This window comes from Sciurus vulgaris (genome assembly GCF_902686455.1).
Source record: "Sciurus vulgaris genome assembly, chromosome: 13".
Lineage (NCBI taxonomy): Eukaryota > Metazoa > Chordata > Mammalia > Rodentia > Sciuridae > Sciurus > Sciurus vulgaris.
In genome coordinates, this window is record NC_136474.1 from 67,192,946 (window position 1) to 67,210,170 (window position 17,225).

General features: G+C 31.8%; 1 protein-coding gene across 1 annotated transcript in view; it reads left to right on the forward strand.

Annotated features, from left to right (window-relative positions):
* Nucleotides 1-17,225, forward strand: part of PIK3C3 (phosphatidylinositol 3-kinase catalytic subunit type 3) — a 124,537-nt gene that overhangs the window by 72,241 nt on the left and 35,071 nt on the right. The window contains exons 19-22 of the mRNA XM_079109347.1: nt 846-910; nt 2,475-2,559; nt 4,220-4,294; nt 16,355-16,523. Of these exons, the coding sequence (XP_078965473.1) occupies nt 846-910; nt 2,475-2,559; nt 4,220-4,294; nt 16,355-16,523 (394 nt within the window). The remainder of the gene's footprint in view (nt 1-845; nt 911-2,474; nt 2,560-4,219; nt 4,295-16,354; nt 16,524-17,225) is intronic.

Consider the following 17,225-nt stretch of genomic DNA (forward strand, 5'->3'; position numbering starts at 1 on the left):
ATTCAGTTTCATGCTATGCTTTCATTTGTAGTGTTTAAGATGTTTAGGTAGGATCAAGCATCTGTTTTTGCTTATTGACATAGCTCATACTATGTAGTAGAAAAACAACAAATACCTACCTACTAAGCAAATTATTGTGGACTATTGTATATTTGTGATATGAGAATAAATGAGACTTTTCTTGCTCTAAAGGGGTATCATCTGCATGTGAATTATTACAAGTCTGAAAATTAGATCATTTCTGTTTCTGGTTCTAAAATGTTTCTCATTCATCTTTCTTTTTTTTCAAGTATTAGTTGTTATATGCTCCTATTGTTGTTCCCAGATTTACCAGATGTTTTTTTCATTCTCATCATCTCACATACTGTTCCCTCCTAATTCGTCTTGGTAGTTTATACTGCCCTCCCAAATCATTTCCAGGAAGTGGCAGAAGATGGAGTGTTAGACAGAAGGAATCACTGGACATACACAAATTGGATTAGGTGATTGTATTCTAGAATTCTTAGAGTAATCTTAAATTCATACTCCTTTTGATTACTATGTTATCAAGCCATAGGAAGAAGAAAATTTTGATGATAGATTTAAGAAGCTTTGTCTGTTGCTTTGTGTTCTTATGGTCAATAATAGAAATTCCCTTAGACAAATAAACAGAATAATTAGCTTAAAAAGTTTTTCCTGGTAGTTACAGTGTCAATGCCAATGTAAACTGAATATAGTGTTCATAGACCTTTTTAAGTTGTTCAGATTTAGAGTATATCTATTACAGATGAAGGTCATTCTTAGTAGAACCTTTATTTCTATCACCTAATAGTTATGATAGATACCGTATGTTCATTTCTGTGTAGGTTTCATGCAGTTTATCCAATCAGTTCCTGTTGCTGAAGTTCTTGATACTGAGGGAAGCATTCAGGTATAGTAGCAATTTTAAATATTTATAAAATTCATGTATATATTCTTCATAATGAAAATTTAAGACTTCATGGAGAATATATGGAATTAAATCAAGCCTCCCTTTATCACCTTTATTTCTATAAGCCCATTTTTTCTTCAAAAGTGAGCATTATTTGTAGTTGGAAATTCTTCCATGTCAGTGTATTCAGATGCTCAATTTCATGAACAATGCATGACATACAACAGAGGATTAGAATTAAAATCTAAAATATGTTAAATTTTATGGTTGCATTATATTCCAGAGTGAGGAAACATTGTAATTTATTTAACCTTTAATTATGAACATTTTCATTATTTCCAATTTTTTTGTTCAGAAAGTATTATAGTGACATTCTTGCTCATATCTTTTGTACAATTATTATACTTATAGTACTGCAATTTAAAATTTAAAAAAAATATTTTTCTATTGAAGAAATTCAGGGCTGGGGATATAGCTCAGTTGGTAGAATGCTTGCCTTGCATGCGCAAGGCCCTGGGTTCAATCCCCAACACCAAAAAAAAGAAAAAAAAAAAAAGAAATTCATAAGCTCAGTAGATCCCTGAATCAGAGAGAGCTAGGAGTTTCTCCAGATTTTTCTAGTGTATTTTTTCCATGACATTCTTATTGTGTATCCTTCTACTGTAACAGACCTTAGCGGTAGTACAAATAAATGTTGAGTCTGTGGGTTCTTTAACAAATCAAATTGTTGGTGATCTTGAAGTCATTTTTTTCATAAAGTTATCAACTAAGTATATTATTCTGAAATTAGGATTTTTTTTAAAAAAAGGAAGACAGTGACTGTGTATACTGATTTCAGGTAGACTCCATGTCTGATCTTTGTAAATAGTTTGACTGGTCATAGGGTGTTTTTAACTTTACCTTTAGTTCATATTTCAAAGATGCTTTTCTAAAATAGTTGTACCTTTCTTTTGTTTCTCATTGCCACATATTCTTGCCTAATCTTGGTATTATCAGATTTCTAGCTCTTTGTATCCAGTTGTGGTTTTAATTTGCAATTCCCTGATTATCCACAAGGTTTAGCATTTAAAAATCTATATAAAAGCCGTGAAGCACTTGCCATCTTTTGTCCATGTTCCTTTTTGGTTGTTTGTATTTTTCCTGTTAATTCATAGGAATTCTTTATACATTCTAGATACAAATACTTGGTTAAACACTCATAGTATTCAGAAAACTAAAAACAAGATAAACCTATTTTTTAACAGTATTTTAGTTATACTTTGAAATAATATGCTGTATTTTCTTTAACATCTGAAAATAGAGGAATAGGTTGAGTTGATAATCTTAAAAAAAAAAAAAAAAAAGAAAAAAGAAAGAGATACATTAAGCACCGTTTTCCCAGGTGTTGCCAGACTGTACACTCCACTGCATTTATTGAACTACAGTCATTCTTCAGTTGAGTAAGCATTTAACTGTATTTAGACTAAATTTTGGACTAGACATTTATTGATCATTTTTACAATTTCAGAATGCCCGATTTGTTTAAATGTATTGAATTCTAAACAGGTAAATAATGTCTTTTCAGAACTTTTTTAGAAAATATGCACCAAGTGAGAATGGGCCAAATGGGATCAGTGCCGAAGTCATGGACACTTATGTTAAAAGCTGTGGTAAGTTTTCCAGGTTAGCCTTCCATTTATGTTTGCGTAATAAAGCTAGCCATCTGATGGGATTACAAGTTACCTCTTCTTGGAAGCTGTTAATTTTCCTCTAGTTTTTTCCTGTTTTTGAATAACCGCAAGTAAGTAGACGATGGGGAAAGTATTAGTTAGAAATAATTGTTTTCAGTAAAAACTTTGGATAGAAAATGAGCTCAGCCAAGAGTGCTTTAGATAAAAACTGAGCTCAGCCCAGAGTGCTCTGTAGAGAGAGTATTTCTCATTGTATTTTGGAATCAATACTCATTCCTAGAAGTAGCATGCTATAAGAATTAATTTATATTTTTCTATCATTTGTACCTATCTTTATGAAACCCGTATTCTTGTATTTTTTATCTCTTAAATTGTTTTTTTATAACTAGGTTGTTTAAGGGAAGATAAATATAGAAGTTGATACTAGAATTGAGCCCTGAATGATATGTGGTAGATAATGATCAGACTTACTTTTATAAATATTTAGTTTTATGTCTATATTTATGCCTTATACATAAGTTAGCAAAGCTGGAGGGAATAAGGCTTTATAAATATTTAACAGTTGTATTTAAACTTACATATTATTGTATGTTTTAGAAATTGCTTTTTTATATACATAGTATTTTTTTATTTTTTCACAATACCCCTATGTAGTAGTATTTCATATTTTGGGGGGGGCTTCATGGAACTTAAGTCAAATGAACCTTAATATTAATTGAATTTGAACAGGAGGATTTCCTGTCTTCAGATGGTCTTAATTTTCTTTCTACATAGGAGGTAAAATAAACATGTTTTTGTAAATATTATTATATGACAATACTGTAGTTTTATAAAAGTTGTTGCAGTTTATATATTTTCAGATTATATTATTGTTAGGATACTGATGTGAAATTAGTAAGTGTCTTTGCCACTCAAGTGAGTGCATTACATTTTCTGCCTTCTGGCACATCAAGATTGTTTCTCTGTAAACTTTTTTTAAAGCCCTTTATTTACTTTTGTTATCTTGTAGGTAACACAGTTATAAATTATAATATGAGTGACAGTTTATTAAATGTATTTTTGTAGATAATTCTTTTTCATTATCAGTTAAAGTGTTCAATTTGAACTGAGAATGCTAGATACATAATTATAAGAGTCTTGAAAATTGGTTTAACTTTTTGAAAGAAATACTATTTATAATTTGTCAAAATTCTACAAGTTTTTTTTTCTATTGTAAATAGTAATTTCTTTTGTGTTTCAAGTCATAGACTTTTATTTATTTATTTATTTGGTACTGAGAGTTGAACCCAGGGCCACTTAACCACTGAGCCACATCCCCAACCCTTTTTATATTTTATTTGGAGACAGAATCTCACTGGGTTGCTTAGGGCCTTTTGTAATTGTTGAGGCTGGGTTTGAATTCATGATCCTCCTCCCTTGGCCTCCTGAGCTGCTGGGATTATAATGTGTTCCACTGTGTCTGGCAAGTTGTAGTTTTTTTAAATATAGCCAAACGAGATTACAAATTTGAAAATTTAGGTTAGAAACCAGACATTACAAAGCAAGTTGAAATTAAAGTAGCACAAATTGCTTTCATATTTAGTGGGATACATACCTGATCTGCATGTTTTTCATAATTTTTTTTTTTTACTCATTTCAGCTGGATATTGTGTGATTACATATATACTTGGAGTTGGAGACAGGCACCTGGATAACCTTTTGCTAACAAAAACAGGTAACAGAATGAATGGCTACTAGCAAACACACTAGATATGCCAGTGATTTTTATCTCTAGTATTTATTACCAACAAAATAAAGTTTCATAAGTTAAGATAAAGCATAGTATCTTTAAAAAGTTGGTACCTTGGAAGAACATTTAGGGAAACTCTCATCCCTGTAACAGTTGCTTTAGTAATAATCCTGCAGATGGATGCTCATCCAGCCTCTATTTCTGAACTTGCAATGTCTCTGGTAAAAACGCATAATGTATGCAAGCAGTTTAGTTTCTTCCTGTGTAGCTCTAATTAGAATGCTTTCTCTTAAAAATATGCTTAACTCTAAAATGACATCCATCTCTAATTATTTGCTTTTCTCTTAGATTTTCATGAAATAATCATTCTTAGCCCCCTTCTTTCTGATAACTCTTTAGTCCCATATGTTTAAACACCATCTCTTTGCAAACAATATTTAAACTAAAAGCTCTCTGTGTCAATCCATTTCATTAACTTCAAATTGAAATATCCAGCTGCTTACTTGAAATCCTAATTATGTATAGGCAGTTATAAAAGTTGTCCTCCTCCGTAGTATACTTCCCTAAAATCTGCTTACCTCATTTTCGTATCTCATTAAATAAATATCAATCAATATCATCCACCCATGTTTATGCCCTAAACCTGAGTCAATCTTAATACTGCTCTTGACCTCATCTCACTTACCAAATTTACTAGCAAATCTTACCTACACCTCACTTCTAGAATAGATCATGAAGTTGCCCAGAATCTGCATTTCCATTCTTCTATTTTACTTGAAGCCACCAACATGTTTTTCTCAATTCAGGTATCATCTGAACTGTTTACTTAATTCTGTGACTTGCCTGTTTTAGGGTCTAAATGTCAGATCATTCCTGCCTCATAGCACGTACCCATGTTGCCTCTTTTTGGAAAGTTCTAAAATCTTTGCAAGACTGACTTTGATTATCAGCCAAGTTTTAATGTCATTTCTTTAACAAGCCCCTAAACTCCTCTCTCTATAATAATATACATGTCTTGTCCTTCATTATTCTCTACATACAACTTGTTTTGTTTTCTTAATATCACCTGGTACTAACTCACGATATCTTTTTTTGCTTAATTCAAAAATATTTATCGAGCACCTACTAGATGCTGAAGATACCAACTTAAATAGGACAGAAACTTTGTTCTTATAGAGTTTGTTGACTGATTTCCCATTTTGGGTGCAAGTTCTGTTGCTGCAAGGCCCTTGTCCATCCATGCTTCTACCATGCCTCTAGAGCCTTGAACACCATGTATTTAAAGTGTTTAACAAAGCAGTGTTAAATGAATGAATGAATATCTCATCTCTTCTAAGTAGCCTTTTTTGGGTCAAAAAATCCAAGTTTCAGCCTTCTGTAGTAAATAGATTTTCAAATTATCTTTTAAATTGATCTCTCAAATAAAAATATTTTGTCTTTTTAGTATTCCTTTATGTTATTATAGCCAGAATTTATGTCATATATCAAACATAGCCTAATTAGTTATATGATAACCCTATTAATTTACATAATCTATCATTTTATATGTTCATTTAAAATTACCACATATGAAGGGTCATCTGAAGTGGAGTTTGTATCTGTGATACCATGTCTGTGTCTAGACCAGGCAGTCCCTTTAATGATCAAGACCAAAGGAGCATAACCAGTTGGTTATGGAGGTTCTCAGCTAACTGAGCAGAGATATTGTTAAACACATTATAGTATGTTTGGAGAGAATTATAATTTGGAAGTTGTTTTCATGTAGTTTTTTTTGTTTTGTTTCTCATTAGTTCTTTTTCGTTGAATCTTTTAACTACCAAGAATCAAGCTGCCAAAGTGATTCTGTTTATTTTTAGGATGTAATTATTTTATATCCACAATGGAATTCTCTCATGAGTAGAATATCATTACCTCTATAATATTATACTCAGGGATCCTGCTCATCTCTTTTGAAAATTTTTAATCAAATTTTCAGGTAATAAATCTTTTTCTGTTGGATTTTGATAAATGCTTTCTCTCCTTTTGGTTGATATAAGTATTTTAAAAGTAAGGTTTGGAAAGAGGAGTCTACCTAATGTACTCTTTTGGCTCATGTCTCCATTACTTCTTCTTTGAAAATTTAATTGTAAAATTTCAGAGTCAGAAGTTTTGAACTTATATGAGTTTTCCACTAGAGGGTGCTCCAAATTTGCCTTTAAAAAACAAATACTTCCTTTAAAAATGTGCTTGATAAGAGGCACATTCTTTTGAAAACAGCAGTTCAGTTTACTTAGCTGCTCTGTATTTCATCAGATTACATCATGCAGTTAGCATCTTAAGTCTTCCTTACTAGGAAAAAATTTTCAAATTCTCAATTTAGTTTGAACAAAATTAGATTAGTCTTATGTCAAGACAAATAGAATGGTAATACAGCGCTCAACTTGCAAAAATTTATTTTAAAAATTTCTGTCCTTAGTTATCTTTTATTTTTATTTCAAAGAAATTTCAAGTTATATTAGTTATATATATGATATAAATACACATGTTATAAATGTGTGGCTTAGACAAAGTGAAATTTGAATGTGTTGTTTTGCAAGAAATATATTTCAGTGCCTTTATTTAAAAGTAACTCATTACTATAAAGTATCTTTCATTGTCTATTTGGGGTACATTATGCCTTTAACAGATTTTTATATCATAATAAAATTTAGAAGTTTGGATTCTCTTATATGATTTCCAATCTCTCAACCACTAATGAAGCGTTTTTTAATGTATCAGGCAACTTGTCTCTCATTCTTAAAAATAAAATACCTTTGTCTACAGTTATCATTCACCAGCATGGAAAGGTGACTCTGCTTTGGATGAAAGGGGTTGTGAATAGTAACTAGAGTTCCTTTGTATCATCCACATCCTGTTCCCTGTCAAGAGAGATGGAGCAGAGAAGGGAGACATCCAGATTTCATTTCTCTGATCTCTTTTTGAGAACTTGACCTTGTCAAGCTGTTCTGTCTTGTGAGTATAGATGAGGCAGAAAAGGATTTGGCTAAGACCTCTAGGCATATGCAAAACAAAATTATTTACTGTATTTGGAGAATTTCAAAATCTATACAAAGGTAAAATGCTAAAATGCAAACTATGGGTCTAAATTTAAATTTCCCAGAAATTTCTATTGCCTCTTGTACTTAGTTTTGGCTACTTTTAGCTTGGTGGACATTTACTCATCTTGTGCAGCAGAGGGTGCTGTGTACCCATCGTGAAGGTAAAAGCAAGGAAATTCCTTTGTCCCCCCTATACTGCCATCTGGTCAATCATAACATGGTTTTCTTGAAACAGCTTTAGAGTGAATGATAGTTCACATATTAGTGCATTACTATAATATTCCCTGGGCAATAAGTTACAAATTTAATCTACTGAGAGATTGAAAAATGTATTTTTTTCCCCAGAATTTTTCTTAGAGCAAGCTTAAAGAAGTTTATTCAGGATAATTGATTCTAGTAGAACTCAAATGAAACACAGTTCAAGTTTATCCCAACTCTGTTGAGAAAGGTTTATTTTGTATTTATTTTTGAGAATTTGAGGGGGAAAAATTCAGTATAACTGAAAAATATTCATTGCTTATGTTATGTACACTTTATAATAGAATTAATAGAAAAACATTCTCAATTGAAAATAGGGAAATGGGATTTTTACTAACTGGGAAACTAGTTGAGTTTCTAAGGATGTCCCTCTACTCTTGTTTTCCCTCTGGGAGAGGAGGAATGTGTTTTTAATCTCTCCTGGCACTTTACAGTAATATGCTTTTGAGCCTTTTGCTAGAAAGCTAAAGCTCAAAATAAAGAACAATCATTGCTATCTCGGTTGGATTTTTTTTTTTTTCCCCAATACATCACCTATCATGATCTTGTCTTTACTTAATTTTATGTGAAATTTATTAACTTTTTTTTTTTAATTTTGAGAAAAATTTCATGTAACTGTGTCAAAGCTTTAAAGTCAAATTTTGGGAGACCTTGGGTAAGATACTTCATATATGCCTCTTGATTTGAATGTATGAATACTACTAATATCTTTCCCTTGATGTTGTGGGGGTTGAATAAAGTTATATGATAGATTTCTACTTGGGTCCTAAGCACAGAGCACATACCTTAAGGGCCAACTGTTAGGTGTTGTTTGTTTATTTTACCACCATGAGATAAGGATGTCATCCTTTCTCTAACGTATATAGTTATTTGAACTCAAAAATTGAGAAAAAAAGAAAATCATTACTATATTTTAAAAATTCCTTTTTTCTATCCTTTAAAATCCAAACTTCTTTAAAGGCACTTCTTTTTCTAATTCTCTTTTGAGTAATACTTTAACAGTGTAGGAGGATTTTATAAGAGAAACAGTTAATGTGATTATTGATTTAATGTTATTTTTTTCTATATTTTAAGATTAACCTTTGTATTTTAAAACCACAGTTTACCATGCTTATTTTTTTTCCTCAGGGTATAATGTAGTTTATAATATTTGAAATCTTCTCACATAGAAAGATCTTCATTACTATTCAGATGGCAATATCTCTTTACCTATTTGTATTTTCAGCTATTCAGTTTGGTATTTAAATATACCGTAAAGTGTAAAACCACACACTTAATGTGCTTTCTTACTTTCTAGAATGTAAAGGAAAGGAATTCAAAAAGTCTGAAGCATTTAGTAGGTAAATGTTTTTAAAATGAATAAATGAACTAGGTTTTTCACATCATTTTTATATATCCTTTAGGTTTCCAAGAAAATGTTTCTTTCCTAACTTATTATTAATTACCCATTTGACTGGTTTGTTCAAAGTTGACATATACATAAGAGAACCAGCCACAAATACTTTTTATCCATACTTGGTTTTTATCAATCATTCCTTCAGATGCTTAACAATTAGTTCTTGTCTTCATATTTTATTATTTAATTTTAGATGTAAAAATCTCTTCTTTTGAAAATTTCTTGACTATTTTTAGTCCTACTGATCTTTTTCATCATGAGAAAGATGAAAATGGTTACTATAAGAATATCTTTTTATGTTTTCAAAGTTTTAGAAGGACCTTTTCGTTCTCATGAGAAGTATTAAAAAATAATAAGGTGCAATACTCTGTATTTCTAAGAAGATAGAAATTTCCTCCTTTCCGTGAAGAACATATCCTAGGCTAAATTATGAAGAAAGTGTTGGGCTTGTATGGGATGCAAAGAGAGAAAAGCACACACATTGCAGCAAAAACTGAAATAAGCATTGTCTTTGAATGTATTATTTAGTCTCATTTAATAATTTGAGGAAATCAGTTTCATTCAATCAGTGAATTTATATTTGTAATATTAAAATTTTAAATGTACATTTTTATATCAGCTGATGATTCTTTAATGTTAGGTAAATACTATAATTGTGTTGCTTTGCAATGAATAACTTTTTGTGAGGCTAAATTTTAATGTTTTACCGCACTTAATGTTCTACCATAGAATAGGAACCATAAACTAGATTATTGAAAAGTAAACACTTTTTGTAATGACCTTTTTGAACAAAACATGTCAAATGTTAAGTTAATGGGGTTGTACAACACAGGGAATCCATATCTACTAGTCTTGACAATAAGTTTTAATTCATTTAGGTTATTAATCAGATCAGGATCCCTCCACAATAATCTAATTGGAATTGTGAATTTTATTAGTCAGTATAAAATATATCATAAATCCCCAAACTTCTGTTTGTGTCAGAATTTCCTAAGGAGCCTGGTAAAAATACAGATTGCTGGGCTGCAGCCTCAAGAGATTCTGAAACTACTTGAATGCATGGTAGTGTCTAAGAATTTATTTTTGTAGCAAAGAAAACTATCCATAGTTATCTGAAAAAACTATTAAAATACTCTTTCTTTTTAAAAATACTTATCAGTTTGAGAATATATTCACTTTTTAGTATAGTGTGTACAGCATATAATACAGAATAAAAGAAAAAACAAATAGGAGAATTAAGCTTATAGTGTCTCCTCTAAGGTAGACATTTAAGACTTTTGCAGAACATAAGATAGTGCCCCCCCTTCTCATTTTTAAAGTTATTTTTCACAAAAAACAAATTATGTTAAAATGTAATAAACATTTTTACATGTTTTTTAAATCCCAGTTTTAATGTTAAATATAGTAAATAGTGATACTTATAACCCACATAAAAACGTTGTGGAATTCTCAATTTCAAGTTCATCAAAGGGGTCTGAGACAATTATTTTAGAATTGCTCATCAAAGGCTTTGTTTTTAATTTTCAAAGGGTGACTCTTCTACTTGAGACAGTCATAAGGCTCTCCAGAAGAGAGGAATTTTTGCAGGGAATGCATTTTTTATTTCCTCAAAGACTGTAGGAAAATGAAAATACATAACATTTTAAAGGGTATTTACTACTATATAGTTAGGTATACTGTCCAAGTAGGTATTGTTTCTTCTGATTCGTTAGCTTAAGTTTGTATTCATAAGAATGCCTTCTTAACAGTTGAATGTGAAATAACAATATTGGAAATGTAAAACAAAGTTCTACCATTACAATTCTTTTTTCTTGTTGTTGTTTTTTTTTGGACTGGGGATTGAACCCAGGGACACTTAGCTTAACCACTGAGCCACATAACCCTAGCCCCAGTGCCATGCCCCCTACACCTTTTTCTTTCTTTCTTTTTCGGTATCTTATTTAGAGATAGGGTTTCGCTGAGTGCTTAATGCCTCACTAAGTTACTGAGGTTAGCTTTGAACTCGGGATCTTCCTGCCTTAGTTTCATAAGCCTCTGGGATTACAGGTGTATGCCTTGGCACCTGGTCTTAAAATATATTCAGTTTCAGTAGTGTCTATTCTCTTTAATCCCAGAGCCTCAAATGTCTTGAATTACAATTTTAGAAGTAAGTTCCTGTCACTTGCATAAATAACAGGAAATTTTGATTACCATCTCATTCCATATGTAAAGTTGGGGACAATGGTAGGTAATTGCACTCAGTGATTGCTTTGTTTTATATATAGTTTACCTTTTCATGGCTCAAGGTGATAGATTATAATAAGATCACACTTGTTAAATTTCTTAATATTTTTTTGTTTCATAAAGCACATTTTAAAAACCCTTACAAGTTTCGTTTATGGATATTAACTTTTTAAAACATTCTCTTTGGTATGTATGAGGTGAATTTTCTTAAAACATTAATAGCTTCTTTTCAAAATACATGGGTCTTTGAACTTGCAAAGCATAATAATTACTTCATTGTTCAGTACTGAATCTTTTATGCTTTATAATTGAGCCATAATCCCGTTATTTGAGAGTTTTCTTACAAGAAGGATAGAAATATACCCTTCATTTGTAAGTAGTGATGCATAGCCCATTGGAGTTCCAGTAATGTCTTGTAATGAAATGAAGAAAATTGGACCAAGTTTCCCGTTAAAAGATGGCACCCATTAAGGAAGTCATGTGTTACAGCAGTTTTGTACCAAAGACTGATCAGATTGGTCATCTGCTCAAGTACTAAGTATCATTAGGAATTACACTGGTAACAAAATGTTATTTAAATAATTAAATGATACAGGGAGAATTCATCTGTATTTAGAATACTGAGAGCTTTTCAGTCTTTTTTTTTTTTTTTTTTTTTTAACCTCTTAAAGGGTAGAATGGTTTGTGACCAAAAAGTATTAAATAGTTGGGAACTCCAGAATGAGAATGAAGCACCAAGAGAAATGATTGCCATAGTTGGACAGAGACTACCTGGTTAGTTAAAGGCTGTGAAATCCTTCACAGAAGTTGACCTTAGACTTTACCAACTCATGGCAAATTAAATTGATAGCATATCCCTTGGACCTTAACAGACTAGACTGTAGTGCTTTTTCAGTATCAAATTCCTATTCTGATACTGTTCCTCATATTTTTTGGTCTTAGCTTCCCTTAAGGGTTTAGTGAAGTATATGGATCTCCCCAAATTTCAATTTCATTGTGTCTAGAGACTACTAAAGCCCATTTCAGGACTTTGAAAGAGAGTCTCCTCTTTTTCTCTCTTCTCTTCTCTAATTTTCTATTTTTGTGATAGGGATCAAACCCAGCACCTTGCATATGCTAAGTATGTACTCTACCATCTTAGTTAAACCCCCAGCCTCTGAAAAGGAGCTTTTTTAATAGTGGAGTGATACACAGGTCTCTTAAATGGAAATGATACTTCCAAAGGTGACATATTTGATAATCTTATCAAGTACTATATAAAACCTGATATTACTTTCTTGTGTATCCACTTCCACATAAATTAAATCAGTATTATAAACTGATACAATTTAATTTCAGCAACATTAATATGAAAACGATAACACTGTCAAAACTAAATTGCCATTCACAGTGGGAATATGATGTAGATAGTATAGACTAAGTTTGAGTTGGAGTGCTTTTACTGTCACACCTCATGTAAAGATTCTTAAACAACTTTTCTCTGCTTATACTGTAAAACTTGTGTTTGTTTAGAATGCTGTCATATAATTTTAAGGTATAGTCTCCTACTTAGAATGCTTCAATTTTATGCTGATATGCAAATTATACATAGTCATTAAAAACTGCATTTTGAAGTTTTACTTTTGAACTTTTCCTGAACTGGCAATGTGTGGTATGATACTCTGATTATGCTGGGCAGTGGCAGGAAGCCAAATAAAACAATCAGTGTTCTATAGTGTTGTACTGTGTTACTAAGCTATGATATTTTGTAGATTAATAAATGCATTTTTAACTGATAGTATTTTCAGCTTACAGTGGGTTTGCAGGGATGTAACCCCATCCTACATCTAGGAATATCTGTATAACTTATTCTGTTTCTATTTTGTTAGTATTAGCTGGCAGCAATATCATCAGTATTTGATACCAACCCCCAAATACTGAAATCATAGAGGGATACTAAGTACTGAGTAATAAGCTGGCATTCAGATGATCCATACTTGGTCTTTGTTAATTTTATTATAGATCATGATGAAAATAAATAAATTTAAAATAATTTCTTTTAAGAACTATATCATTTCTAAGCCAGGTATAGAGGTGCACACCTGTAATTCCAGTGGTGCAGGAGACTGAAGCAAGAGGATCACGAGTTCAAAACCAGCCTCAGCAGCTTAGTGAGGCCTTAAGCAACTTAGCAAGACCCTGTCTCAAAATAAAAATGGGCTGGGAATATGGCTCAGTGGTTGAGGGACCCTTGGTTCAATCCCTGGAACTCCCCTCCCCTCCCCCCAAAATACAAAGAACTATGTCATTTCCAGAAGAAAATTTCTTATCAGCAATGTTAAAAGCTGCCTGAGCTAAAAGTGTGGAATTAAGATGTCATTGGTTTACTTAATACAAAATAAAAGCAATGCATACTCTGATATGTTAGGAAATATCTTTGATTTCAGGACTGTAACAAGTAAACCATAATTCTTGATTGTAAGACCCTTACTGGTTCATTAAAAGGTTGGTTAGGAGAGAAAGGTAAGTGCACGATAAATAATTTTAATATACACCTAGCTAAGGGATTGTGATAAATACAGGTGAAGTAGCAGTCTGATTAATAACTGCTTACCAAATGTCATGGACATATAGGCAGCCCTAGAGTAAGCTAGAGAACTATTTAGCTAAGTAGTTGCTATTTTTTTTTCTGTTTTTGGAACAAAGTCATGTTTCTGTTTTCCATGGGTTCCTTGCCTTCTATATTCAATTATAATTCCCTCCCATCTCACCTCCCTATGTGCCATTTACTATACTAGCAATATCCGTTTTTTAAAAAATTAGTTCTTGTAAGATTTTGACCATTTGTCAGATTGGACCAATTTAACCTGGAATCAATTAATAAATAAATACATAAAAAAAAAGAAAAGTAGATGATATGAATAAAAGGAAAATTAGAGTTTTTTTTGTGCAATTGGTTTACTGGTATTTATTCTATAGCAGGTAATAGACTGTGGGGTAGTAGTTATGATGAGCGTTCCTAGGTAGACCATTTTTCTATCTGGAGCCCATGCCTCAGATATAGTGCAACTTTTGTCAATTCTAGAAAATTTGCAACATAGTTTCTTTACTCTTTTTTGAGAATGGTGTTTCTGTCATATCTAGAATTTTACTTAAATTTAATATCATAATTACCTAACAGATCTTTTTAACTATTCAGCCTTGATAGTTTCTATGTTCTTTTCCATTTTCAAAGTTATGTAAAATTTTTAGCTTAATTTATCATTTATGTTTTTCTTGTGAGGAAATTACCTAATGGGGTTGTAGAATGTGAAGTTGTTTATCCCTTTAACCTTTGATTATTCTAGTTTCTGGCAGTTGTGATCATCAGATTCAATGGACATATAAATATCAATTATAAATATCAATTCAGTATATTCAAATATTTTAGAAGTGGTTGTTTAAATATTTATTTTTGGCAAAGCACAGAATTTTAATTTTTAAGTACTATTTGAGGTACTTAATATAAACATTTGTAAGCCACTTTAAAAGACCTGGTCATTAGGTAGTAAATGGCTAAATGGCTTGATTTAATTTTGAAAAAGTTCTGTTGGAATAAATAATAATAATAATAATGGAAACTAACATTAGATATTTATTGTGCTCTGGGTACTATGTTATTAATTGTTTTTTTTTCTTTTAATTCTAATTTATAAGGTACTTAGCAATATGATCCTTCTTCAGTTTAGAAAGCAAGATTTAGAAGGATTAGGCAACTTTGTCAAGGCTACATGTTTAACCAAATGAGATACAAAAATGTCTTCTGTACTTTAGGGCAACTAACTACAGCCCTGATTCCAGGTACCTTCCAGTGCATTCCTGTTGACCTAGGACTTTATTGTCTTATAACCAGAGGCAGTTCTATGTCCATCATTGTCTTATATTTTCCAGTTACCTACTGACAGTAATGATACTCAGGCAAAGTGTTAGGGAGAAAGGTATCACTAACATCTTAGTGATAGAATCAACTTGTAAAAATATTTTGCAAGATGGAAGAGTGTTCAGAAATTTAATAGTGCAATTGAAGAAGGAAAGCCTTTGTACCCTTGAGGAGAGAAATATTCAGGTTCCTCAAATAAAAATGGAGGACAAGTTCCCACATGAAATAGCTTGTAATGTATTATAGGATAGACAAGAGTAGGCAGGTTGCACTAGAGAAATTTTTTGGTTAAATTTTAAAGTGAATTAATTTCTTCATTCAACAATGAATGCCTGTAATGTGCCTGAAACTGTTCTGAGGCCAGGCACTCAGCAGTGCACCAAACAGACCTAAGTCCTAAATTTCTGCCCTGGAAGAACTTAGATTGTATGATCCATGAGATTACTTTTTGTTTTAAAATGCGTCCATACTTTATACCTACTTGTAAATTGCAAGGTGTTTTATGAATTCTGTGGTGAATCATCCACTAAAGTGAAATACCATGTTCTTGCCTGCCTGCTATATGAATTTAATGACTACTGTAGGTTTTTTTCTTAGGGGAACTACAGCTGTGTTTAGTGGTTAGCAGACATGAATGCTGTGTTTGGTTTCCTAGTCTGCAGCTAGTGAGTGACACAGATTAGTTGAGAATGGTTCAACTAATGAAACTAACAATATAATTCGAAATTTAGGGGGAAGTTCTTCTTTCTTCTCTATTTTTTTGAGTAGTCATAAAGAAAGGATTCATCTCAAGAACACTCAAATAAAAGAAATGGTCTTCCACGGCGTGAAGAGGAGTTCATTTAAACTTATTGTCATGGGAAATTTGCTCACTATAATTATTATCTCTGCTGACTCCTTAAAATGTTGTCCAGACTTTGGTAGTCTTTGATTCTGGAAAAGTAGGACTTAAAATTTTGAATTGATATTGCTGTGGGATAATTTTTAGTTTAATTTCCTCAGAATAAATGTAAGTTAAAATGAACTAAAATTACTCTGAAGGGTACTCTTACACTTGGAGGTACAAAGTCAAACAGTTTAAATTTTTTTTTTTTTTTTTAAATTAAGAGACTCTGCTTATACAAATTGTATGGCATATCTCCCAGGTTTTAAAGGTAATTCTGGAAATAAATGACTTTCTTGTTAACATCCAGGTAAACTCTTCCACATAGACTTTGGTTATATTTTGGGTCGAGATCCGAAGCCTCTTCCTCCTCCAATGAAGCTGAATAAAGAAATGGTAGAAGGAATGGGGGGCACACAGAGCGAGCAGTACCAAGAGTTCCGGAAACAGTGTTACACAGCTTTTCTCCACCTTAGAAGGTAAGTGGATTTGCCTGATACAGAGAATTTTAGTATGTATTATCGATCATGTGAACAAGTTATTCAAATGCATCTTTAGCATCACTTTCAGAAGGACAATGGCAACAATATTTCTTAATTTATATTTTGATAAAGTCTCATATCAAAAGGCAAAAGATATAAAATGTCTTTCTTTCCCACTAATTATGACATTACTGAATCCATCCAGTTAGGAAGCCGGCATTATGCAACAGTAGGCAAACAGGGAACTTCAAGGTCAAGGGCATGACATCATTTTACTGAACATGCTTTGCCTATTTTGACAGTACTGGGACAGAAAGAAGGTTAAAAACACTTCATACCTTTCAGATCTCCCTGAAGGCAGTCCTGGAATGTTTCAATCACCGTGCTTGGGTCCGAAGAATGAAGCCTTTAACTTATTTAGGGTGATATTAATTCAGTCAATTTTGATCTTTAGCACCTTTATCAATTTTAATTTTGGATGCTCTTCAGGAATATTCAGAAGTTTGTTTATTGATAGAAGGGTAAATGTTATATATGATTTCCTCTCTCTTTTTTTTTTAATACCTCATCACTCATTCTCTATAAAAATGTGAATTTCTTTTCTGTCCCTTCTTTTTTCTTCAGTGTTACGCTCTGTTTCCTTGATTCTGATTTGCTTGAGACTGAATCATGTATCCAGAAAAAAAAGTCATGTTTATT